The 24,707-nt window shown below is 41.0% G+C and overlaps 1 protein-coding gene across 2 annotated transcripts in view; it reads left to right on the plus strand.

Annotated features, from left to right (window-relative positions):
- CFAP221 (cilia and flagella associated protein 221) overlaps nucleotides 1-24,707 on the plus strand; it is a 125,499-nt gene that overhangs the window by 41,964 nt on the left and 58,828 nt on the right. For both annotated transcript variants that reach the window (XM_069577809.1, XM_069577810.1), the window contains exons 7-12: nucleotides 4,411-4,514; nucleotides 9,958-10,117; nucleotides 15,806-15,926; nucleotides 16,010-16,121; nucleotides 16,318-16,426; nucleotides 21,264-21,351. In XM_069577809.1, the coding sequence (XP_069433910.1) occupies nucleotides 4,411-4,514; nucleotides 9,958-10,117; nucleotides 15,806-15,926; nucleotides 16,010-16,121; nucleotides 16,318-16,426; nucleotides 21,264-21,351 (694 nt within the window). The remainder of the gene's footprint in view (nucleotides 1-4,410; nucleotides 4,515-9,957; nucleotides 10,118-15,805; nucleotides 15,927-16,009; nucleotides 16,122-16,317; nucleotides 16,427-21,263; nucleotides 21,352-24,707) is intronic.

Here is a 24,707-nt window from a genome sequence, read left to right on the forward strand (position 1 = left end):
TGACAGCAGATCATGGTGAAGGAAAGTGCAGTGTTAATTATAAGCACCCAGGAAGGAGTCTAGACACCTAGTGCTTAAAAGGCCTGAATTCCTTGAAAGATTTCAGGGAAAGGTTTTTAAAGACAGAGTGAGGAAAGAGGGTAGTGGGGTGTGTGGTCAGCTCATGGACATTCTTCTGATTGGATTATGGTGAGGTTATCAGGAGTCAGCATCATCAACCTTCTGATTCCAACCGGTCTGGAGTCTACATGCTTGTGGGTAGCATACCGGTAACTTCTCCCACCTGGTGGGAATCTCAGTATCTACAAGACAGCTCAAAGGATGTGGCCCAGAACATTGTCTATAGCCCTTGAGGAGGAACTGAAGGTCCTTGACTTTGTCTAATGGCTAAAGTATTAGAATTTTTTCTTGCCTGATGGTTTTCCTTTCTTTCTCCATTTTCTCATTCTCTGATTAAATTGACTCTTTGGAACTCAGGAAAGGTCTAGGAGGCCACAATTTTTCCACAGTGAAGAGGCAGGTAGAGGACATGGGGGTCAGGGCGGGGAGTCTGTTCCAGGAAGGCCCCATGCAGTCCCTCTTGGTGACATGATCAGTCAACTTTCATTCTCCGAAAAGGAGTCCAGTACTATTTATGTCAAGATGGCTCACTCAGTCCACTCTCTAAACATGGAGGTTTTTTAATTAGAGAGGAAATTTGCTTTTATGTTATCCCCAATAAGTTCACAAGATTATACATTCTCTCAAGAAATCGTTGATTACTCCTAACTAACACAATGTTAGATTTTAGGGTAAATGATGAAAATAACATCAGAGTAAAGTAGAAACAAATGTTATATAATTTACTGGAAATTAATGCAGTGTCTGGCCCTGTTCTAGCATTTATTTAGAAAAAGGACAAGAAAGAAATTTGAGTTTATATTATTTTATAATATTTACTTTCTGTGAGGGAAATTGGTACTCTCTTCTTCTAATAGGCACAGAGTTTGTACATGATCATAAGACTGGTATTTAAAAAGTTTGAGTTGGATTTTATTAAAAATAAGTCATAAGTCTTTTCAAGTGCTTAATATATTTTTATACATAGCCTTAATGTATTTGATTAAATGTTTAAATAATAAAGTAGCAAGGATAAAAGTTGTCATTACTTGAAGAGTATTAACTTCTATATGCTTTAATTTTTTTTATATTATTTTTATTTTGGCTGTGCTGGGCCCTCGCCACTGCATGCAGGCCCCCTGCTAATTGCAGAGAGCAGGGATGGGTGGTGAGGATGGGGAGGGCGATCTCTTTTGTGGCGTATGAGCTCTTGGACACGAGGGACTCAGCACCCACAGCATACAGACCCAGCTGCCCCGTGGCATATGGAATCCTCCTGGACCAGGGATCAAACCTATGTCCCCTGCAGTGGCAGGCAAACTCCCAACCAGTGGTCCACCAGGAAAGTTCTGCTTTAATATTTTAATTTGCTACTTTCTATAAATCATAGAAGAACTCTAATTCAGGCTCCTATTTGCATCTGAGGATTAATAGGCATAGGATATGTATATTTATTCATGTTTCTTCACTGCCAGTCACTTTTTATTGTATTTTAGCAATGGAATTTAGCTGAGAATTTTTAAGGCCCCCAGAATCTAATGGGATTCTGTTTCTTTGCATATGGAAAACTTCTAAATAACCTAAGCTTCCTATCTGCCAGAATTTCTCTTGACCCAAATTAAAGTGGATCACCCTTGATTTATGATGAAGGAAATCAGTCACATAATTTGATATTCGTAGTGTGAATAGCAACGATGAAAACCAAGTTCAGTTTTTCTACTACCTGTGTATTCCTGGCACTGCTGTGTCTCCTGAATCAAGCCACTTGGAATTTTGTGCCCTTAAGGAATTGTTTGTTTTTCCAACTGATTAATGCATCAGGAACTTGGCTTCATGTAATCATCATTAAACAAATACTCTGACACCTTTTCTATGGGAATTATCAGAGCTTTGAAGTTAGCTACAGATTGGGTAAATATAAAAAGCACTACCAGTTTTTGTTTGTTTTAGTTCAGGAAAATGTAAACATTCAACTTTTAGCAGAGGATCCCTGAGCAGCTGCTGGGGTAGCTCTGAGCAGACCCCTGGGGATACTGACTGGAGACCCATACAGCCCAGGTGGCTTGTAAGTCACTGACCTAATCTTCAGGGACCAGGTTCGGGCAGTGTCATTCATCATCTTGAGAGACATGTAATTTGTAATGTTAGTTTTATCTACCCAGTGCTGTAAAATACCTGATGCTCAGTGGGGCCTAAGTGTCTGTTAGGTTGAATTGCCCCAAAAAACGTAATGACTTTTAGGTACCCTGTATTTCAGAATTAGAAAACATCTCATACAGTTAAGATGGATGAACTGATACTTCTAGTAGAACCTGATTTAGAACAGAATTTATGAGTTGGTTAAAAAAATAAAAAAGCTATGAAGTAGTCATCTCACTGTTGGCTGAAGTGGTTACTCTGTATAATGACCCTTATCTCAAATTTATATCAATAGATGTAATTGAAACATTCATATCTAAAATTTACAAGTTAATAAGAGAATAGAATAATCCAGTAGAAAAATGGGCAAAGAATACACACAGGCAATTCATAGAAGAGGAAATCCAATGGGTAAAATGAGTAGGGTCAACCTCAAAGAAATAAAAATAAAGTGACATACTATTTCACCCTCATCAAGTTGGGAGAAGTTACAATGTCCGAGAATTCTGTGTTGGTAATCAGATGCTGCTCATGGGAGGATAAATTGGTTCGAGTGCTTCAGAGGGCACTTAGGCCATACCTAGCAAAGCTGATAATTTCACTTTACTGCTCACCAGTAATTCCATTTCTCAGTCCCAGCTAGAGCAGCTCTGGTCCACATTCATAAGGAGTCCCCCAAAGGACTGTCATCACCACACTGAAGCAGTGAAAAGGCACAGACAACCTATACACCTTTCAGCACGAGAGCAGAGAGAGAGGTGATGTCGAAAGACAGCGAACTACTTATCGCTGGTTAAAACAAATGAACAGAACTTCATGTGTCATCATGGATCAATTTCAGAAGCATAATGCTGGGCAAAACCAGCATGTTTTAGAAGAGTATCAGTTCAATTCAGTTGCTCAGTCGTGTCCGACTCTTTGCGACCCCATGAATCGCAGCACGCCAGACCTCCCTGTCCATCACCAACTCCCGGAGTTCACTCAGACTCACGTCCATCGAGTTGGTGATGCCATCCAGCCATCTCATCCTCTGTCGTCCCCTTCTCCTCCTGCCCCCAATCCCTCCCAGCATCAAAGTCTTTTCTAATGAGTCAACTCTTCGCCTGAGGTGGCCAGAGTACTGGAGTTTCAGCTTTAGCATCATTCCTTCCAAAGAAATCCTAGGGCTGATCTCCTTCAGAATGGACTGGTTGGATCTCCTTGCAGTCCAAGGGACTCTCAAGAGTCTTCTCCAACACTACAGTTCAAAAGCATCAATTCTTTGGTGCTCAGCCTTCTTCACAGTCCATCTCTCACATCCATACAGGACCACTGGAAAAACCATAGCCTTGACTAGATGGACCTTAGTCAGCAAAGTAATGTCTCTGCTTTTGAATATACTATCTAGGTTGGTCATAACTTTTCTTCCAAGGAGTAAGTGTCTTTTAATTTCATGGCTGCAGTCACCATCTGCAGTGATTTTGGAGCCCCCGAAAATAAAGTCTGACACTGTTTCCACCGTTTCCCCTCTACTTCCCATGGAGTGATGGGACCTGATGCCATGATCTTCATTTTCTGAATGTTGAGCTTTAAGCCAACTTTTTCACTCTCCACTTTATGGGTACATACATATGTGGTGATATTTCTAAAGTCCGTGGGAATGATGGTGAATACAGGTAGAGGTCACCCCTGGGGAGGCAAGAAGGAGCAGAGGACCAGGGAGAGGTAGCCAGGGAGCTTCAGCTATTCTGCATGTTTCATATCTGTTAAAATAAGACATTGGTTTACCCAAAGCAGAAGATTTTATAGAGCTTGGTAGTGGATAAAGGGATCTTTCTTTTATTATTTTCAATATTTTATTTATATTTGGAGTATTTCCAAATAATGAATTTAAGGCCAAGTAAAAATACTCCTGGCATCATTTTTCAAACCGTATTTGAAATCTACTGTATCCCCAAAACTACTACTGCAAAAGGGTCATTCCACTTTGCCGTCAGGATAGGCTCAGGGCTCTCTGAGACGTCCCCCTGTCACAGCACCCAGAAGGTGCTGTCAGCTAGCTGTCACGCAGGAATGAGAGTGTGAGGGTTGGCTCTCCTCATGGTTTTGGTTTATTGCATAACTTGAGTATTCCTTGATACCAAAAGAGGTATAAAGAAAAATAGTATTTTATAGTTTTCTTCTTTTTTGCAGCAAAAGCCATGTGATTCCTTTGTGGTGCAGTTGTCCTGTGGATTTCGAGTTTCATGTCACTGTGGTTCATCCTCATCAGGCCTTTACTGTGGAGCCAACATCAGGTAAGGAGAATTAATTCTCAAGTTGCCAATTTCCTGACAGTTCTCAGATTGAAGATGACTTGGAAAGTAGGTCTCAAGTTATGAAAGAGAATAAGCCACATTTGAATGTATTATTTTCAAATGTGTAACAGTAACCGATTTTACATATCTGATCATGTAAATCAGAACCAGAAACGTGGGAGTAAACACAGTTTGGGATAATCTATATCATGCAGATAATTTATAATTTATATTCAGGTCAATTGCACCCCCGAGTCAAAACTTGAAATCAGGAGTTAATCCATTCTAGTTTTAACTCCTGGTACTGACATGGTTCATAGTCACCTTTAGTACAGGTTCAAATAAAATGGGAATATTATATCTACTCAAGCCCTCAGAATCTTAGTGAAGGGTCTAAGGAATTTGTCTCACATGTGGCATGGACCATCTGTCTTTGCATGCCCCAAAGGATGTAGATCCCAAAAATGCTCAGGACCTCTGAGAATGAAATCTCCACCTGAACTGACTTCTGCTTCCCAGTTTCCCTTCGTGAAAGGATTCTGTCATTGAGTTAATTAATGTCCATCACCTCATAGAGCTGCCTTTTTTATTGGTGAAACATTTAAGTTCTACTCTCTCAGCAAATTTCAAGTATAGTCACCTAGTTTTGTGTTAAAGCCTCAGACCTTATTCATTCTATAATTGAAAGTTTGTGCCCTTTTACCAATTCTCCTTACCACCACCACCCCCCCACGCCCAGCCCCTGGTAACCATTTTTCAACTCTCTGTTTCTCAGAATTGGACTTTTTTTCTTCTGAATGTGTATGTAAATGATACCTTGTAGTATCTGTCTTTGGCTTATTTTACTTAGCATAATGGCACCCAAGTTCATACATGTTGTCTTCTTTAACACTGAGTAATATTGCATTATATATATATATGTATATGCCACTTCTTTATCCTCTCATCTGTCAATGGACACGGAGTATTTTCATTCCCTTGGATATTGTGAATAACGCTGCAGTGAACGTGGCAGTACATATATCTCTTCAAAATAATGATTTCATTCCCCTTGCATATATTCCCAGATGTGAGGTTGCTGGATCTTATGATAATTGGCCAGGGTCCAGCCCCGGTGGATCCAGGGAATTCGAAGCGTGGACGGCGTTGGCGAGGAAAAAACTTATTTATTTATTAATATAAGATTAGATTAGGAAGAAATAGTGTAGTAGGAAAATTAAGTGGAGAAAGAAGGCTGAATAGCTTGGGTTACCTGGAAGACCAATAAAATTCCAGACAAGGAACTTGCACCATCTACATTGGGCCACCGGCGCTCACTTGAATATCTAATGGTGCCTCTCCTTAGGCTCTCTTTAGCGCAGGTCTTAACAGCCAGGGCAAGTAAGTAGACTTGCCGAACCTCCGCGCCCCAGATGGGAATTCAACCTGAAATTAAAGTAACGAGGAGAGGGAGGGAAAGGGAGAAAGGAAGAGAGAGAGAGAGACACGAGGGAAACCAGTCCAGCGATTGGCTCCAGCCTCTATTGTTCAGAAGGCCTTTTATACTTTTGATAAAACATGGAGATCAATGGGTAACACAAAGTTATGCAGCGTTAGCAGTCCAGACTCTAATCAAAACCAGGCTTTTCTCTCTGCATACCTACCTGTATACACAAGTTTTAGGTAATTTACATCATCTTCCGGCCAAAAGGGCCAATTAACATTTTACAGCCTTTTTTCTGATAAGGGTTTGTCAACCAGAAGACTTATTTGTGTTGATCTTCCCAAAGTCTGGTGCCATTCTCAGAAAGCACTAAATAAAGTTACATTCTTACATAGCAAGGACACAAGAGGAGTGCAGTGATATATAACAAAGAAAAGTAATTAACTCAAAAGTCTAGTGTTGCTAACATCAAAACTATTATATATCTTTTTCTATATCCCATTTACATTGATTAACATCCTCCCAGGTGCCTAAAAGATAAAGAATATGGAGGCCTGGCAGCAATCAAGTCAACAGTGAAAACCCGTCACCAATATGATTTTTAACTCTTTAGAAGAGGCTCTGTATCTTTAAGATGGTTTAAGCTTTGTGCCTCTCGAGGCTGGGGGGCTGTAAGCAATTCGAAAGCTGTAAGAGGTCGGGGGAACCTGTTAGGCAAGCTAGAGAGTTATCAGAGGGGGTTTAACTGAAACATCCCTTTCAAATGCAGAAGACTAAAGCCCTGAGTTGACTTTTTTTCCAGAGAATATCAGAAGAGTGGAAAAGCAGAGTACAAAGGCCGGCAGATTTTTGGTTTTGAGGGTACATGCTCAGGAAATGCCAGGGGGAACTCCTGAAGTCTGATCACGTCCTTGCGTATGTCAGCTTCCTCCCTCATGACCTTGTCACGGCGGGGGGGGGGGGGGGGGGGGGGGCGGGGGCGGATTCCGCATGCTGGCTCCCGGCAATAATTCCTTAGGTTCTGAGGAAACCTCCACACTGTTTTCCATAGTGACTGCACCAGTTTGCATTTCCAGCACTGCACAAGTGTTCCCTTTTTTCTACCTTCTTGCCAGGATTTGTTATCTCTTTGATAACAGCCATTCTAACAGGTGTGAGATCATAATCTCATTTTATTTGCATTTTCCTGATGATTAGTGATGTTGAACATGTACCTGTTGGACATTTGTATATCTTCTTTGGAAAAGTGTCTGTTTGGGTCCTTTGCTCATTTGAAAAAGTTGGGTTATCTGGGTGTTTTGTTACTGAGTTATATGATATCCTTGTGTATCTTAGGTATTCATGCTTTATTGGATATGTGGTTTACAAATATTTCCTTCCATTCCATAGATTGTCTTTTCATTTTGTTGATGTCTTCTTTTGTTGTGCAGAAGCTTTTGAACTTGGTGTAGTTTCATTTGTTTTTGCTTTTGTTAACTTTGCTTTTGGTATCAAATTCCCAAAATCATTGTCAAGACCAATGTCAAGGAGCTTTTTTCTTTGTTTTCTTCTAGGAATTATATTGTCAGTTCTTACATTCAAGTCTTTAATCCATTTTGAAATCATTTTTTTAATCTTTAATTTTTTTATTGTAATATAGTTGACTTACAGTGTTGTGTTAGTTTTAGGTGTACAGCAAAGTGACTCAGTTATACATATACAAAATATAGTCACTTTTTAGATTATTTTCCCTTATAGATTGTTATTACAAGATATTGAGTAAAGTTCCCTGTGCTATACAGTAGGTCTTTGTTGCTTATCCATTTTATGTAGAGTGTATCTGTTAATCTCAAACTCCAAATTAATCCTCCCTCCTGAATTTTACTTCTGTATGTGGTGTAAGATAGTGGTTCAGTTTTATTCTTTAGTATGTGGCTGTTCAGTTCTCCCAACACTTTATTGAAGAGATTGTCCTTGCCCTTTTGTATATTCTAGGATCCTTTGTTGCCAATTGACCATATATGCATGAGTTTATTTCTGGGCTTTCTTTTTATTGTGTCTATTTAGAATGATAGATGCTAATTAAACCTATTGTGATTATTTCACAAATACAGAAGTCAAACCATCATGCTTCATACCTTAAATTTATACAGAGATGTATGTTGATTATTTCTCAATAAAACTGGAAAAAATTTATTTCGAGGCATTTTATTCTTTTTGTTGCTGTTGGAAATGGAATTGTTTTTTCATTTCACTTTCTCATGGTTTGTTATTGGTATGTATAAACACAAGTGATTTTTCTATATTGATTTTGTATCCTGGAACTTTACTTCCATTAATTCTATTAATAATAGGTGTTTTGGTGGAGTCTTTAGGGTTTTATGTATTTTTCTGAAGCACAGCGCTTAGGATCTGAGAAGATAAAAGAGCTCTGGGACTGGGTATCTGCCTTAGGGGCTTGCAGACTAGTTGGGAGACTGGTAAACTTTTCAGAGTGACAGTTCGGGTGATACCTGAGGACCGCAGGGTATCGGTGAGGGAGGGTGGTAGAGGCTTCTGCAGATGGAGCATCAGGAGGAGTTTCCTGTAACTTGTGGGCTAACATAGGCTTTGACGTTTTATTTATTGAGCTGGGAACACAGTAACAAGCAGGTATCTGCTTTTGTGAGACTTAACTAGGGGAGGCAGATGACAGAGGTGATTCCAGAAGATTGGAAGCTAAAGGAAGATCTGGAGGAAGGGCCTCTAGTCTGGGGAACAGCAAGTGCCAAGGCATGGGGTCCAGAGTGCCAGTGTCTGGGGACTGGAGCAGCAGCCCCACGCCTCATCCAAGCCTCTGCTTCAGCATCTCCTCACCTGAGACCTAATGTTCACCACGTCTCCAGTAGCTCCTTGGGTGTCACTTGCTTCCCCATGGCCTACCCTGTGTTCATGACATGACTTGAGAGTTTATATTCACTTGTTTATTTCTTTTTATTTGCCATCCTGGCCAGCACATAAACTCCGTGAGCTCTGGGGCTGTGTGTGCGTGTGTGTGTGTGTGTGTGTATGTGTGTGTTCGGGCTGTGCCATATGGCTTGTGTGGTCTTCGTTCCCTGGCTAGGGATAGATCCTGCACCCCTTGCATTGGCAGGCAGAGCCTTAATCACTGGATCACCAGGGAAGTCCCCTGGGACTTTGCTTTGTTTACTATTGTGTCTCAAGTGCCTAAAACAGTGCGTGGCACCTAGTAGGTGCTCGGTGAATGTCTGGATGGCTAAATGAAAGGGCTGTGGGGTAGGCATAGAGAGCAAGGCAGAGGGTGGTCCAAGATTCAGAGGGACCCTAGATGGGAAGGAGCGGGGTTGCCGGGCAAGGCCTCTGTGGGAACCAGAGGAGTCCACCTCACCTAGAGAGCAAACCAGAAAGCCTTCAGTGGAAGTCAGAAATGGTAGCCTTTCTCACACCTAGCATATTGATCCTTCTTTCCTCCTTGCCTTTTATTTTCCTTTCCATGTTTGTTGAGAACTTAATTGCGTTCCAAGCCCTGTTGGCACCAGAGACACAAAGGAGAAATAAGCATCATGTGACATTTGCCTTTGGAGAGAACTGTTGTCTATCCTGAAGAAATAAAATGAGAGAATCAAATTACACAAAAATATAGGGAACCAAATTATTTGGGCACAAACTTTTACGTGTGTTCCTTCATTTTCCTTGTGGCTCACAGCATGAACATTGATATCCGGGAATTATTAATAATGACTTAAAGGTTATGGTCCTGGGAATTCACTTCTGACTCAGTAACGCTGACTCATAGTATATGTTTATATAACTGGCACAATCAAGTTATGAGTAAAAAGGATTAAGGTAGTAGTTGGTAAGTAAGATCAGTGTGAACATGCAGAAGTTGATTCACGTGTATTTAATGAAAAGACTATACAATGATAGTAGAAATACTTGTGCTTCCCATGGGAAGAATACATATGTGTGTGAGAGTCAGCCTCTTTGCTTGGACTTAGCAGGAAGAAAAAGCATCACGTTTTCTCATGTCTTTCCTCCCAGGAATAATCCCGGCGAATGGGAAGACGAATGTGACAGTGAAGTTTACCCCGTTTCAGTATGGGATGGCACAGATAAAAATGCAGCTGTGGGTTTCACAGTTCAACTCTCAACCGTACGAGTGTGTCTTCACCGGGACATGCTACCCCAACGTGGCTTTAAAGTACGGCTGCCTGGGGAGACTTCTGTTTATCCTCCAAACCCCGATTCTTCCTTTCATCCATTCCATTGTTTCTTTCTTGTAGCGGAATGCCATCAAAGCCTTACTTAATATGCCTGGAACTAATATACAGTTACATGCCAATTCTGTCTCAATTTTGAAACTTACTTAAATGGTGAACCTTCATAAAATACCCTTTAATATATAACAGTGATACAGAGAATATCTCTGTGCTTGTAGCAATAGTTGCTTCTGCCAAGAGAGAGAAGAGTTGACTGAGAAAAGAGATTTTGGAGAGGATACTTTCTTTCACTGATTGCTATCACTGCACTGTTTGAATTGTTGGCCACATGTGTGTATTAGTGTCTGTTCAAAAATTCAAGTCATAATGCCAGAACCACATAGCTATATTCTAAGTTTCAATATAATATTATAATGAGTGGAGTGCCTGCCCTGTGCAGTGTCCACTGCAAAGCCCCACGGGAAACGGTCCACACTCTAAAGATGCTGAAGACAGGAGCCGAAATAAGTCAAGTGTAACAAATGCCTTTAACATAAGGCAGAAATGGAAACATGCTGGGTGGGAGATTTTCTTAAAGCACCCTCAGCATTCGGGTCAGAGTAAAAATGTGAAATGGGTTTAAGTTTTAAACCCATTTTTAAGTTTTAAACCCATGGGTTTAACTATAACAGTTAGCCCTGAACTTCCATTTCCAGTGAATGTGAGCTTGTATTTTTATATCCAAGTATATCTAGTTAATAAGGTGTTTTCTAACTTGCATTATGTTTATAGAAGTGAAAAGGAAAAAATTTCACAGTATAAATCCTAATCTTGAAAAATCCTTATAAATATTTTGAAAATGATGAAGGCAAAGGTTGATTTTCCTCCTCTCCCCTTCACACATACATTCACATCACAGATTAACATCATTAGACATATTAAAAGTGGAATAACAACCTACTATCAAAATAAGAACTCCATGATTTATTATATATTTATATTATTATTTTCTTTCTCAGAAGCCAAAGCAGCTTGAATCAGCTATAGAATATTAGTGTGACCTGCTGAACCCAAATCTTGCAAGTTCCTGTAGTAAAACTAAAGTAGTTCAGCCAATAAAGAGGTAACATTGGACATAAAAGAAAAACAGTCCTCCTTTTCCTGGTGTCAGTTAACTGACTGAGAAGAATGCTGTTTGCAGCTCACAACATGCACCACAACACAGAGATGACCTCCTCAGAGGCGTCACTTGAGTGGGACTTTGACATGTCTACCCCTCCATAGACACATTCTTAAACACAGTGGCGCATTGCATGGCAGGAGCTCCAAGCAGGAACAGATGCACGCCTTCTTTAAACTATGATTTGCTTTCCCATCTGGAGTTTAATATCTGATCTAGAACACTCTTGGCGTTTTCAAGGACCATGTCTCAAGACCTGCCTGTCTCCCCGGGCTTCAGGTAGTGCTGGAACACAGATGTTCCACCAGGAAGGGGAAAAATGATCCAGCTGCAGTGTTCTCTGAAGATTTCACAGGTGTTTTTTTTTTGCTTCAGAGTTGGATGTGTGATGAACTCACATCCGATTGGCACTGCCAAGTCCATGTAATTCTTGGTTTCTCGCTTTCTCATATCCCTTCATTTCCATCGTCAACACTAGCAGTTAGACTTCTTAAAGAGACTGTTTTTTTTTTTTTCTGATTGAAGTGCAATTGACTTAACACTGTTGTGTTAACTTCTGCTGTTCAGCAATGTGACTGTTACACGCATATATACATATACACACATGTATATATATTCTTATTCATATTCTTTTCCATATGGTTTATCACAGGATGTTGAATACAGTTCCCTGTGCTATACAGTAGGACCTTGTTGTTCACCCATCCTGTATATACTAGTTTGCGTCTGTGAATCCCAGACTCCTAATACTTCCCTCCCCCATCCTTCTCCTCCTTGGCACCCAGAAGTCTGTCCTCTTTGCCTGTGAGTCTATTTTGTAGATAAGTTCGTTTGTGTCATATTTTAGATTCCACACATATAAGTGATATCTTATGGTATTTGTCTTTCTCTTTCTGACTTACTTCACTTAGTATGGTAACCTCTAGGTCCATGCATGTTGTTGGGTATTATTCTGCTCATTTTGTGGCTGAATAGTATTCCATTGTATATATGCACCGCATCTTCTTTGTCCATTCATCTGCTGATGGGCATTTAGGTTGTCTCTGGCTATTGTCCTGGCTATTGTAAATGTGTTGCTATGAACATAGGGGTGCGTGTATCTTTAGAATTTCGGTTTTCTCTGGATACATGCCCAGGAGAGGAATTGCAGGATCATATGGTAGCTCTAGTTTTAGTTTTTTAAGGAACCTCCATGCTGTTCTCCATAATAACTGCACCAACTTACATTCCCATTAACAGTGTAGAAGGTTCCATCTCAAGGAGACTGGGTTTTTTTTGTCATCCTCAAATATTCTAGGTTGTTTCCCAAATGTTTATGGCAGAGGTGGTGTCAGAGCTCTGCTCTGTTGAGATGCGAACACCAGGCCACAGCTCATCCCTAACCAAGCATCTCACCCTTGCACCTCACAGTGCGTCCATCAGTATGCATCACTCCCACCCAGGGACAGGTTCTCCTATTCCTGGGACCTTTCAGAACTCTTACACTGGCCTTATTGAATTTGGGATTGCAGGCATATAACCTGTGTTATACAAGACAGCCGGATCAGTAGGTGCTCAACCAAAGCAAACAGAGTGTCAGAATGCCTAAATGGCAGCAATTTCTCATCTTCTCTCCCAAGTGTCACCGACAGGTGTCATCCCACCAAACTTGTGCTTGAGGAAATGCTTTCATGGGCAGCATTTATGAACATAGCGTGGTTCTACTACCCCTCATGACAAATAAACAGCTTCTGCAGACATGGAAGCAGCCCTGTCTATATACCTATCCATGTTCAAAGAAGTTTTCATGTATAGAAAAGATCTCAAACATTAGCCTGAGTCACTTTTTTTAAATTGGAGGATAATTGCTTTACAGTGCTGTGTTGCTTTCTGCTGTACAACAGCATGAATCAACCATAAGTATACATATGTCCTCTCCCTCTTGAACCTCCCTGCCACCCCCACATCCCATCCCACCCCTCTAGGTTGTCACAGAGCACTGTGTTGAGCTCCCTGTGTTATACAGCAACTTCACACTATTTTACATATGGTATCTATTTTATATATGGTATCTATTTTACATATGGTAATCTGTTTTACATATGGTAAATATGTTTCAGTAGTACTCTTTCAATTCATCCCACCCTCTCCTTCGCCCACTGTAGCCACAAGTCTCTTCTCTATATCTGCATCTCTATTCCTGCCCTGCAAATAGGTTAATCAGTACCATTTTTCTAGGTTTCATATATATGCGTTCATATTCCATATTTGTTTTTCTCTTCCTGACTGACTTCACTCTGTATCCACCTCCCTAAAAATTTGCTCCTTCTTATGGCTGAGTAATATTCCACTGTATATAGTACCACAGCTTATTTATCCATTCATCTGTTGGTGGACATCTAGGTTGCTGCCATGTCCTGGCTATTGTAAATAGTGCTACAATGAACACTGGGGTACATGTGTTTTTTGAATTATGGTTTTCTCAGGGTATATGCCCAGTAGTGGGATTGCTGGGTCATATGGTAGATTTATTTCTAGTTTTTTTTTAAGGAATCTCCATACTGTTCTTCAAAGTGGCTATATCAATTTATATCCCTACCAACAGTGCAAGAGGGTTCTCTTTTCTCCACACCCTCTCCAGCGTTTATTGTTTGTCGATTTTTTGGTGATGGCCATTCTGACTAGTGTGAGATAATACCTCACTGTAGTTCTGATCCACATTTCTCTAATAATGAGTGATACTGAGAATTTTTTCCATCTGTTTATTGGCCATCTGTATGTCTTCTTTGGAGCAAAGTCTGTTTAAGTCTTCTGCCCCTTTTTTGATTGAGTTTATATATATATATATATATATATATATATATATATATAGAGAGAGAGAGAGAGAGAGAGAGAGAGAGAGAGAGAGAGAGAGGGGTGCATGAGCTGCAACAGGTTGTGTATTTTGAAGACTAATTCTTTGTCAGTTGCTTCATTTGCAATTATTTTCTCCCATTGTGAGTGTCATCTTTTCATCTTGTTTGTAGTTTTCTTTGCTGTGCAAAAACTTGTAAGTTTAATTAGGTCCCATTTGTTTATTTTTCTTTTTATTTCCATTACTCTAGGAGGTGGGTCAAGGAGGATCTTGCTGTGATATATGTCAAAAAATGTTCTGCCTATATTTTCCTCTAAGAAGTTTATAGTTGCTGGCTTTACCTTTATGTCTTTCATCCATTTTGAGTTTATTTTTGTTATGGTGTTAGGAAGTGTTCTAATTTCAGTCTTTTACATGTAGCTGTCCAGTTTTCCCAGCACCACTTATTGAAGAGATTATCTTTTCTCCATTGTATACTCTTGCCTCCTTTGTCAAAGATAAGTTGCTTATAGGTGTGTGGGTTTATCTCTGGGCTTTCTATCTTATTCCATTGTTCTGTATTTCTGTTTTAATGTAAGTACCATACTGTTTTGATGACTGTAGCTTTGTAGTATAGTCTGAAGTCAGGGAGTTTGATTCCTCCAACTCCATTTTTCTTTCTTAAGATTGCTTTGGCTATTTAGGATCTTTTGTGTTTCCATAAAACCTGTGAAATTTTTTGTTTTAGTTCTGTGAAGAATGCCATTGGTAATTTGATAGGGATTGTACTGAATCTCTAGATTGCTTTGCGTAGTATAGTCATTTTTACAATATTATGAATCACTTTTTAAAAACATTTTGTTACAAACAACATAGTTATTCTTTTATACATAAATCAATGTAAGAGTTTTTTAAGTGTGGTAAATAAATTTAGCCATGGAAAACCAATAGCCTAGGAATGAATTATGCTGGATGCCAGGAGCATTTTTCAGCACGTCCTATCTTCCACTTACTATGTTCTTTGAGAATGTAAGGACAATAGCCATTGCCCCACTGTTTATTTATGATTATGCTCTGCCACCCTGACCTTGTATTTATTTTCATAAACCACTGTTTTAGCACCCAAGTTGATTTTGAGTTTTGTTGTCATTTTTCAGTCACTAAGTTGTCTCCAACTCTTTGTGACCCTATGAACTATAGCAAGCCAGGTTCTTCTATCCTCCACTATCTCCCAGAGTTTGCTCAAATTCATGTCTATTGAATCAGTGATGCTATCTAACCATCTCATCCTCTGATGCCCCCTTCCCTTGAAGTTTTCATCTTTCCCAGCACCAGGGTCTTTTCCAATGAGCTGGCTCTTCACATCAGGTGTGTCCAAAGCATTGGAGCTTCAACTTCAGCATCAGTCCTTCCAATGAATATTCAGGGTTTATTTCCTTTAGGATTGGCTGGTTTGATCTCCTTGCTGTCCAAAGGACTCTCAAGAGTCTTCTCCAACACCACAGATCAAAAGCATCAGTTCTTTGGCAATCAGCCTTCTTTGTTCCAACTCTCACATCCGTACATGACAGCTAAAATATCATAGTTTAGATATAGTATTTAATGGACTATAAGTCTTGATATTATTGGAAAGAACTAAAATTCGGAGCCTTGTGTTGTTGCATTAAATACTAATTTAATATCTGTTTTCAACTCTAGGTTGGAAGAATTTAAAAGAGTAAATACTCTTTCTAAGAAAGTAGTTGTTCCTCCAGAAAAGGCAATGACACGTGTACCTTTTCCCCAATTGCCAGCAAAGGCAAAGCCTCCGAAGATTAAGGTAAAGTGGGCATTATGGTAACCACAACAGAAAGAACAACAGAGAGGCCAAAGAGTGACTTTTCTCTCCTGATTTGGTCTCAGGAAATCGAATATCACAACTTGAGATTTCCAGTAGATTTATTGAATCCGTTTGCTGTGGCAACTGTTTTAAACCAAGAACCAGGAAAATTAAAGATTAAAGAATTGAGAGAAGGTAAGCAATGAATCCATCATAAATCAGCTCTGGGCAGAATCTAAAGGAGTTATTGCTTCTCATATTTACTGCTTATGAGCAGCAGCAACAAAACTCAATTAGAGCCCTGTTACATTTTGCCGTTAGAAATGTTTTTCTCCCAGCCAGTGATTCTGATTTGATTATTGGTATAATCATTGTTTGCTCCTGCCCTCAGTTTTGGACCAAGGCACTGAGATTTCAAAAACAAGACAAATGAAAGAAGCACTCTTTGAACAGAAAGTCAGACAGGACACTTGTGAAGAGATTGAAAACCACCTGAAGTGGTAAGTGTCCCATGATTATTTGCATCAAGTGATGGTGTTTTTGGTAAATGGCTTTTTATCCATGAAACACAATGAATGAATGAATGTAGTAACTTTTTATGCCCTTTGAAACATTGGATTATTTTCTCCCCTTTAATGGACTTTGTTTCAGAGTGAAGTTTCTATCAGGAGTAAATCAATGTGACCACACCATGCTCTTTCCCAAGTATGACCAGCACAGAACCAAAGTGCACCCCCCCTCACGCCAGGACACCCCCTCCCTGGGGTGACTCAGGCGCCCTGAATCTTGCCCGACTATCTCTCACCCCACCCAAGCCCCCTGTGCCCTGGGCTGTGAGCTGCAAGGGCCATCTGGGGAGCCTGGCAGTGCAGGTGGGGTGGGAGAGGCTCCTAGTGAAGGTTTTCAAATTCAGATGCAGGTTTTTACCAGACCACACAAGACATATCTACATGTACAGACTCAACTGAAGTAACTGTGGAAACTCTAAAACTGAGTTCAAAAAGAGACTCCTGGAAAGTTTGGTTAGGTGGTCACCCTGTCACGGCCCTGCTTCCTTACTGCCCAGACAGAGAACTCACTGCGTGCTCTGGGGCCAGCCCAGATGTTTGCACCCTGCCACCTCTCATGAGAAACAACCCCCTCTGTGAATTCACAGAATCTTGTGTGAGTCTGTACTCAGGGTCTGGCCTTAGTTGAATGGAGAGTATGCCAGGTTACCCAGCACCATTTGAGAAAAAACTCTATCCCTATTGTAAAAAAATAAAAGGACATGTTATCACTGTAAAAAAAACTTGAAAACATTTTTTAAGTGTAGAAAATGAAAAAGAATCACTGTAATGCGGTGACCACTGTTAACCCTGGTGTTTTTCCTTCCTCCTGTGCTGCTTTGTAACAGGCTTGAAATCATATCCTAAATTCAGTTTTGATCATGTATTATTCACTTAATATTTTCTCCCAACTTTTTGCTGAAAGATTTTAAACCATCCAGTGAGACCCACACACACTGATGTATGGTCATCAGTAGTTAGCACTGTGCCTCGCACACAAGTGCAAACGCACACTCACACACACTCCTTTCATCTCCCTGAGCCATTTGGAAGTGAGTGCAGGTACCAGTAACCATGAGGCCTCACCTCTAAAGGCTTTAGCTCCTAAGAACAAGGACATTCTCCAGTATCACCATAATTACTTCTGAGAACTTTAACATTGATATAACATTAAATCATCAGCCTATATGCAAATTTACCCAGTTGTCCCCATAATGCTTCTATACCAGGGATGTCCCCATAATGCTTCTATACCAGGGATGTCCCCATAATGCTTCTATACCAGGGATGTTTTGGTTTTTGAAAAGGGGAACCCAAGATCCAATCAAAGATCATACGGTTTGTATCTCTTTCAGTTCAGTTCAATTCAGTTCAGTCGCTCAGTTACTCAGTCATGTCCAACTCTTTGCGACCCCATGAATTGCAGCACGCCAGGCCTCCCTGTCCATCACCAACTCCCAGAGTTCACTCAAACTCACGTCCATCGAGTTGGTGATGCCATCCAGCCATCTCATCCTCTGTCGTCCCCTTCTCCTCCTGCCCCCAATCCCTCCCAGCATCAGGGTCTTTTCCAATGAGTCAACTCTTCGCATGAGGTGGCCAAAGTACTGGAGTTTCAGCTTTAACATCATTCCTTCCAAAGAACACCCAGGACTGATCTCCTTTAGAATGGACTGGTTGGATCTCCTTGCAGTCCAAGGGACTCTGAAGAGTCTTCTCCAACACCACAGTTCAAAAGCATCAATTCTTTGGTGCTCAGCCTTCTTCACAGTCCAATTCTCACATCCATACATGACCACTGGAAAAACCATAGCCTTGACTAGACAGACCTTAGTCGGCAAAGTAATGTCTCTGCTTTTGAATATGCTATCTAGGTTGGTCATAACTTTCCTTCCAAGGAGTAAGCATCTTTTAATTTCATGGCTGCAATCACCAGCTGCAGTGATTTTGGAGCCCCCCAAAATAAAGTCTGACACTGTTTCCACTGTTTCCCCCTCTATTTCCCATGAAGTGATGGGACCTGATGCCATGATCTTCGTTTCCTGAATGTTGAGCTTTAGGCCAACTTTTTCACTCTCCTCTTCCACTTTCCTCAAAAGGCATTTTAGTTCCTCTTCACTTTCTGCCATAAGGGTGGTGTCATCTGCATATCTGAGGTGATTGATATTTCTCCCGGCAATCTTGATTCCAGCTTGTGTTTCTTCCAGTCCAGCATTTCTCATGATGTACTCTGCATAGAAGTTAAATAAGCAGGGTGACAATATACAGCCTTGACGTACTCCTTTTCCTATTTGGAACCAGTCTGTTGTTCCATGTCCAGTTCTAACTCTTGCTTCCTGACCTGCATCCAGGTTTCTGAAGAGGCAGGTCAGGTAGTCTGGTATTCCCATCTCTTTCAGAATTTTCCACAGTTTATTGTGATCCACACAGTCAAAGGCTTTGCCATTGTCTCTTTAGTCTCCTTTAAAAAAATTCTCCAGAACGTTTACTATATACTTTTTTTTTTTTTGGCACTCAGCCTGTGAGATCTTATTTCCCTGACCAGGGACTGAACTTGGGCCCTTGGCAGTGAAAGTGCCGGGACCTAACCACCACCAGGGAATTCCACTACTATATACTTTGAACGTGTTTCAGACTCCACAGTGGGTACCTTACATACGAGAGGTTGTTTGTTTGTTTGTTTTTTCCAATTAATTGGTTTTTAAATTATTATTATTATTATTTTGGTCATCACTGCCTGCGGGTTTTCTCTAGTTGTGAAGAGTTGTGGTGCACTGGCTTCTCACTGCAGTGGCTTCTCCGGTTGTGGAGCACAGGCTCCAGGTCCATGGGCTTCAGTGGTTGTTGTGCATGGGCTCAGTAGTCGTGGTTCACGGGCTCTAGAGTGCTGGCTCAGTGGTTGTGGCGCACGAGCTTTGTTGCTCCACAGCATGTGGAATCCTCCCAGACCAGGGATTGAACTCACATGCCCCCCTATTGGCAAGTGGACTACTATCCACTGTTAACACCAGCGAAGTTCCCCAGAGTATTTTTTAAAGTGGGATGAAATTCACATCACCTGAAATGAACCATTTTCATCATTTTAATGTGTACAACCCCGGAAGTTCTTAGTATGTTCACAGTGTTGTACAACCATCAGTACTTAGTTCCAGAACTTTTACGTCCCTGCCAAAAAGAATCCTGTAAGCATGAAGCACTCATGCCCCAATCCTCCTGTTTCCCCTACCCCTGGCAACCGCTCAACCAGTGTTTGTCTCTGGTATTGCCCCTTCTGGACATTTCATATGAATGTAGTCATATAATATGTGACCTTTAGTAACTGGCTTCTTCACTGGGCTTCCCTGGTGGCTTAAGCAGTAAGGAATCTGCCTGTAATGCAGGAGACCCAGATTCAAGGCCTGGATCAGAAAGATTCCCTGGAGGAGAGAATGGCTACCCACTCCAGTCTTCTTTCCTGGAGAATTCCATGGACAGAGGAGCCTGGCAAGCTATAGTCCAAAGGGCCACAAAGAGTTGGACACGACTGGGCCACTAACACTTTCACTTTGTTCACTAAACACGTTTTCAACGTTCATCCATGTCACAGCATCTATCACTACTTCGTTTATCTTTACGGGGAATAAGGTTTTGTTTTATCAACATTCTACACTGTGTTTATTCATCAGTTGGTGGACATTTGGGAGGTTTCCAGTTTGGGGCTATTTGAAATAATGCTGCTGTGAACGTTTATATACAAGTTTTTGTGTGAACTTACCTTTTCAGTGCTCTCGGGTATATACATAGGAGAGGAATTACTGGGTCTCAAGATAATGCACGTGTAACTTTTTGAGAATAGTCAAGCTGTGTTCTACATGACTACACCATTTTACATTCCAGTTTCTCCACATCCTTGGGAATTCCTGTTATTTTCCTTTGTTATGATTGCTGTCATCATCTTTGTCAATTATCATAGCCATCCAAGTAGGTATGACATAGTCCATCACTGTGGCTCTGATTTGCATTTTGACGCTTACTCCTTGGAAGGAAAGTTATGACCAACCTAGATAGTATATTCAAAAGCAGAGACATTACTTTGCCAACAAAGGTCCGTCTAGTCTAGGCTATGGTTTTTCCAGTGGTCATGTATGGATATGAGAGTTGGACTGTGAAGAAAGCTGAGCGCCGAAGAATTGATGCTTTTGAGCTGTGGTGTTGGAGAAGATTCTTGCGAGTCCCTTGGACTGCAAGGAGATCCAACCAGTCCATCCTAAAGGAGATCAGTCCTGGATGTTCATTGGAAGGACTGATGTTGAAGCTGAAACCCCAATATTTTGGCCACCTCATCCAAAGAGTTGACTCACTGGAAAAGACCCTGATGCTGGGAAGGATTGGGGACAGGAAGGGAAGGGGATGACAGAGGATGAGATGGCTGGATGGCATCACTGACTCAATGGACATGAGTTTGGGTAGGCTCCGGGAGTTGGTGATGGACAGGGAGGCCTGGTGTGCTGCAATTCATGGGGTCACAAAGAATCGGACACAACTGAGTGACTGAACTGAACTGAATGATGAATGAGATTGAATGTTCGGGTCTCTTTATTTATAAATATTTTAGCATGTGTCACTGGAAGACAAGCTTCCCTGTGGGGAGCATGTTGTTCACCCTACTTGTGTTGCTGGCATCTGCAACTTCTCTCTTCTTTGGTGTGCTCTCCTGCATCAGCTCTGCAGTTCAACTGAGATGCTCCATCCTGAAATAGATTGTAGTATTCTGATGGGTTCTGGAAATTTTTTTTTTTTTCCTCCCCAGGCAGGTGCACCTCGGTAAGGATCATATGTCCTTTAAATTAAAAAAAGACATTTATGAGGAGCGGCAAAGAGTAAACAACAAATACAAGGTCAGAATTACTGCTAATCTGATATCATTTATTTCACTAAATATTTTTAATTCCTGCTATATGCAAGATGTCACAGCTGGAGGGAAAAAAAAATCTTACAGTTAAGTTGAAAGGGGAGGCTGATAACATGCCCACCATTAGCAATGAATTGAGGCTGGCCATACCTGTCACTGGAAACATCTACTAAATAGTGTAGAGATTCAAGGGACAGTGAGAGAGGACTCATCTAACTAGAAAGCTTCCTAGGAGACACAGTACAGTTTTGAAAAGTAGTAAATAAGAAACAAGCATCCAACTCAGAGGCAGGGAATGGCTCCAATTTGGGCTGGAATGCTGGGTGTGATCTGCAGTGCATGGAGATAAGAGACACCCAGAGACAGCAGCCAGGAGCCACACCAGAGCCAGGTCCAAACTAAAGCTGGAGGCCCAGGCCCACAGCAGAAAGCTGAGCAAAAGCAAGAGGGATGGAGGATTCAGATCGAGTGGGCATGAGAGCCCAATGGCACAGACACTCAAGGGTGGTGACTTCTTGCTCAAGGGAGATGGTCAGTAATGTTCACTTCTGAGATGTTCATCATAAATAAGTAGAGTCTGAAGAAAGATACAAGAAGTCTCTCTCTTTCTTCTAACAACACCTTTGCCAATCCCTTTTTAAAATTGCCTATTTTATTTGACTTGTGGTGGAGGAGATTTAGGTCTCTCCCTACAAAATCTGTGTTTTGAAACTGAGATCCACAGTCTCAAACTCCACATGTTTGAGATCAGCTGTGTTCATGTAAGAGCTCACCACCTGCTGACAACCATAGATGTCTCTCACTTCTGTTTTGTTTTTTTTTTATTTTACTGAAGTTTAGTTGATTTTGTTGAGGTTCAGTCACTCAGTATGGTCTGACTCTGTGACCCCATGGACTGCAGCATGCCAGCAGGCTTCCCTATCCTTCACTGTCTCCCGGAGTTTGCTCAAGCTCATGTCCATTGAATTGGTGATGCCATCCAACCGTCTCATTCTCTGTCACCCCTTCTTCTCCTGCCTTCAGTCTTTCCCAGTATCAGGGTCTTTTCTAATGAGTCAGCTCTTCATATCTGGTGGCCAAAGTGTTGGAGCTTCAGCTTCAGCATTAGTCCTTCCAGTGGGATATGCATACTCCAGTGGAGTATGCAGGATTGATTTCCTTTAAGATTCACTGGCTTTATCTCCTTGCTGTCCAAGGGACTGTCAAGAGTATTCTCCAACCCCACAGTTCAAAAACATTCATTCTTAAGCACTCAGCCTTTATGGGCCGCCAACTCTCACATTTGTACATGACTACTGGAAAGACTATACCTTTGAGTATACAAACCTTTTTGGCCAAGTGATGGTTCTGCTTTTTAATACACTGTCTAGGTTTGTATAGCTTTCTTTCCAAGGAGCAAGCATCTTTTAGTTTCATTGTCCACAGTGATTTTGGAACCCAAGAAAATAAAGTCTGTCACTGTTTCCACTGTTTTGCCATCTATTTGCCATGAAGTGATGGGACTGGATGCCATGATCTTTGTTTTCTGAATGTTGGGTTCTAAGCCAGCTTTCTCACTCTCCTCTTTTAGCTTCATCAAGAGGCTCCTCTTTGCTTTCTTGCATTAGGGTAGTGTTATCTGCATATTTGAGATTATTGATATTTCTACCTTCAGTCTTAATTCCAGCTTGTGCTTTATCCAGCCTGGCATTTCGCATGATGTACTCTGTGTATAAGCTAAATAATCAGGGTGACAATATACAGCCTTGACGTACTGCCTTCCCAGTTTTGAACCAGTCCCTTGTTTCATGTCTGGTTCTAACTGTTGCTTCTTGACCTGCATAGAGGTTTCTCAGGAGGCAGCTAAGGTGTTCTGGTATTCCCATCTTTTTAAGAATTATTCAGTTTTGTGATCCACACAGTCAAAGGCTTTAGCATAGTCAATGAAGCAGAAGTCGATGTTTTTCTGGAATTCTCTTGGTTTTTCTGTGCCCCAGTGGATGGTGCAATTTGATCTCTGGCTCCTCTGCCTTTTCTAAATCCAGCTTGTACATCTGGAAGTTCTCAGTTCACATATTGTTGAAGCCTCACTAGCATGTGAAATGAGTGCAACTGTGCAGTAGTTTGAACATTCTTTGGCATTTCCCTTCTTTGAGATTGGATTGAGAACCAACACTGAGTGGCCTCAGTCCTGTGGCCACTGCTGAGTTTTCCAAATTTGCTGGCTGGCATATTGAGTGCAGCACTTTAACAGCATCATCTTTTAGGATTTGAAATAGCTCAGCTGAAATTCCATCACCTTCACTAGCTTTGTCTGTAGTAATGGTTCCCAAGGCCCACTTAGGAACCAGGTTTCAGGATATCTTACTCCAGGTTTCAGGATATCTGCTTCTAGATGAGTGACCACACCATCGTGGCTATCCAGGTCATTAAGACCTTTTTTGTACAGTTCTTCTGTGTATTCCTGCCACCTCTTCTTAATATCTTTTGCTTCGGTTAGGTCCATGTGTTTCTGTCCTTTATTGTGCCCATCCTAGCATGAAATATTCCCTTGGTATCTCTAATTTTCTTGAAGAGATCTCATCTTTCTTATTCTGTTGTTTTCCTCTATTTCTTTGCATTGTTCACTTCAGAAAGCTTTCTCATCTCTCCTTGCTATTCTTTGGAACTCTGCATTCAGATGGATATGTCTTTCCTTTTCTCCTTTGCCTTCACTTCTCTTCTTTTCTCAGCTATTTGTAAGGCTCATATTAGTTTCAGGTATACAGTACAGTAATTCAGTTATACACACACACGTATATATATGTATATTCTTTTTCAGATTCTTTTCCCTTATATGTTATGACAAAATACTCTATAGCTCAAAATACAGTATAGCTCCCTGTACCATACAGTAGGTCTTCTTATTTCTAAATAAGGTGTTGATGTGATGGTTGGAATAGATTTCTTGAAGTTCAATCTTTATTTATTCATTTTTAATTTTTATTTTATATTGGAATAGTGCTTCTCTGGTGGCTCAGTGGTAAAGAATCTCCCAGCCAATGCAGGAGATGCAGGTTCCGTCCCTGGGATGGGAAGATCCTCTGGTAAAGGAAATGGCAACCCACTCCAGAATTCTTGCCTGGGAAATTCCATGGACAGAAGAGCTTGGCAGGCTATAGTCCATTGGGGTTGCAAAAGAGTCAGACATAACTTATCGACTAAACAACAACAACATAGTTGATTAACAATGTTGTGTTAGTCTCAGGTGTGTGACACAGTGATTCAGTTGTCGTTGTTGTTCAGTTGCTAAGTTGTTGTTCAGCCACTAAGTTGTGTCCAACTCTTTCGAACTCCATAGACTGCAGTACGTCAGACTCCCTT

Source organism: Ovis canadensis, chromosome 2 (genome assembly GCF_042477335.2).
Source record: "Ovis canadensis isolate MfBH-ARS-UI-01 breed Bighorn chromosome 2, ARS-UI_OviCan_v2, whole genome shotgun sequence".
NCBI lineage: Eukaryota > Metazoa > Chordata > Mammalia > Artiodactyla > Bovidae > Ovis > Ovis canadensis.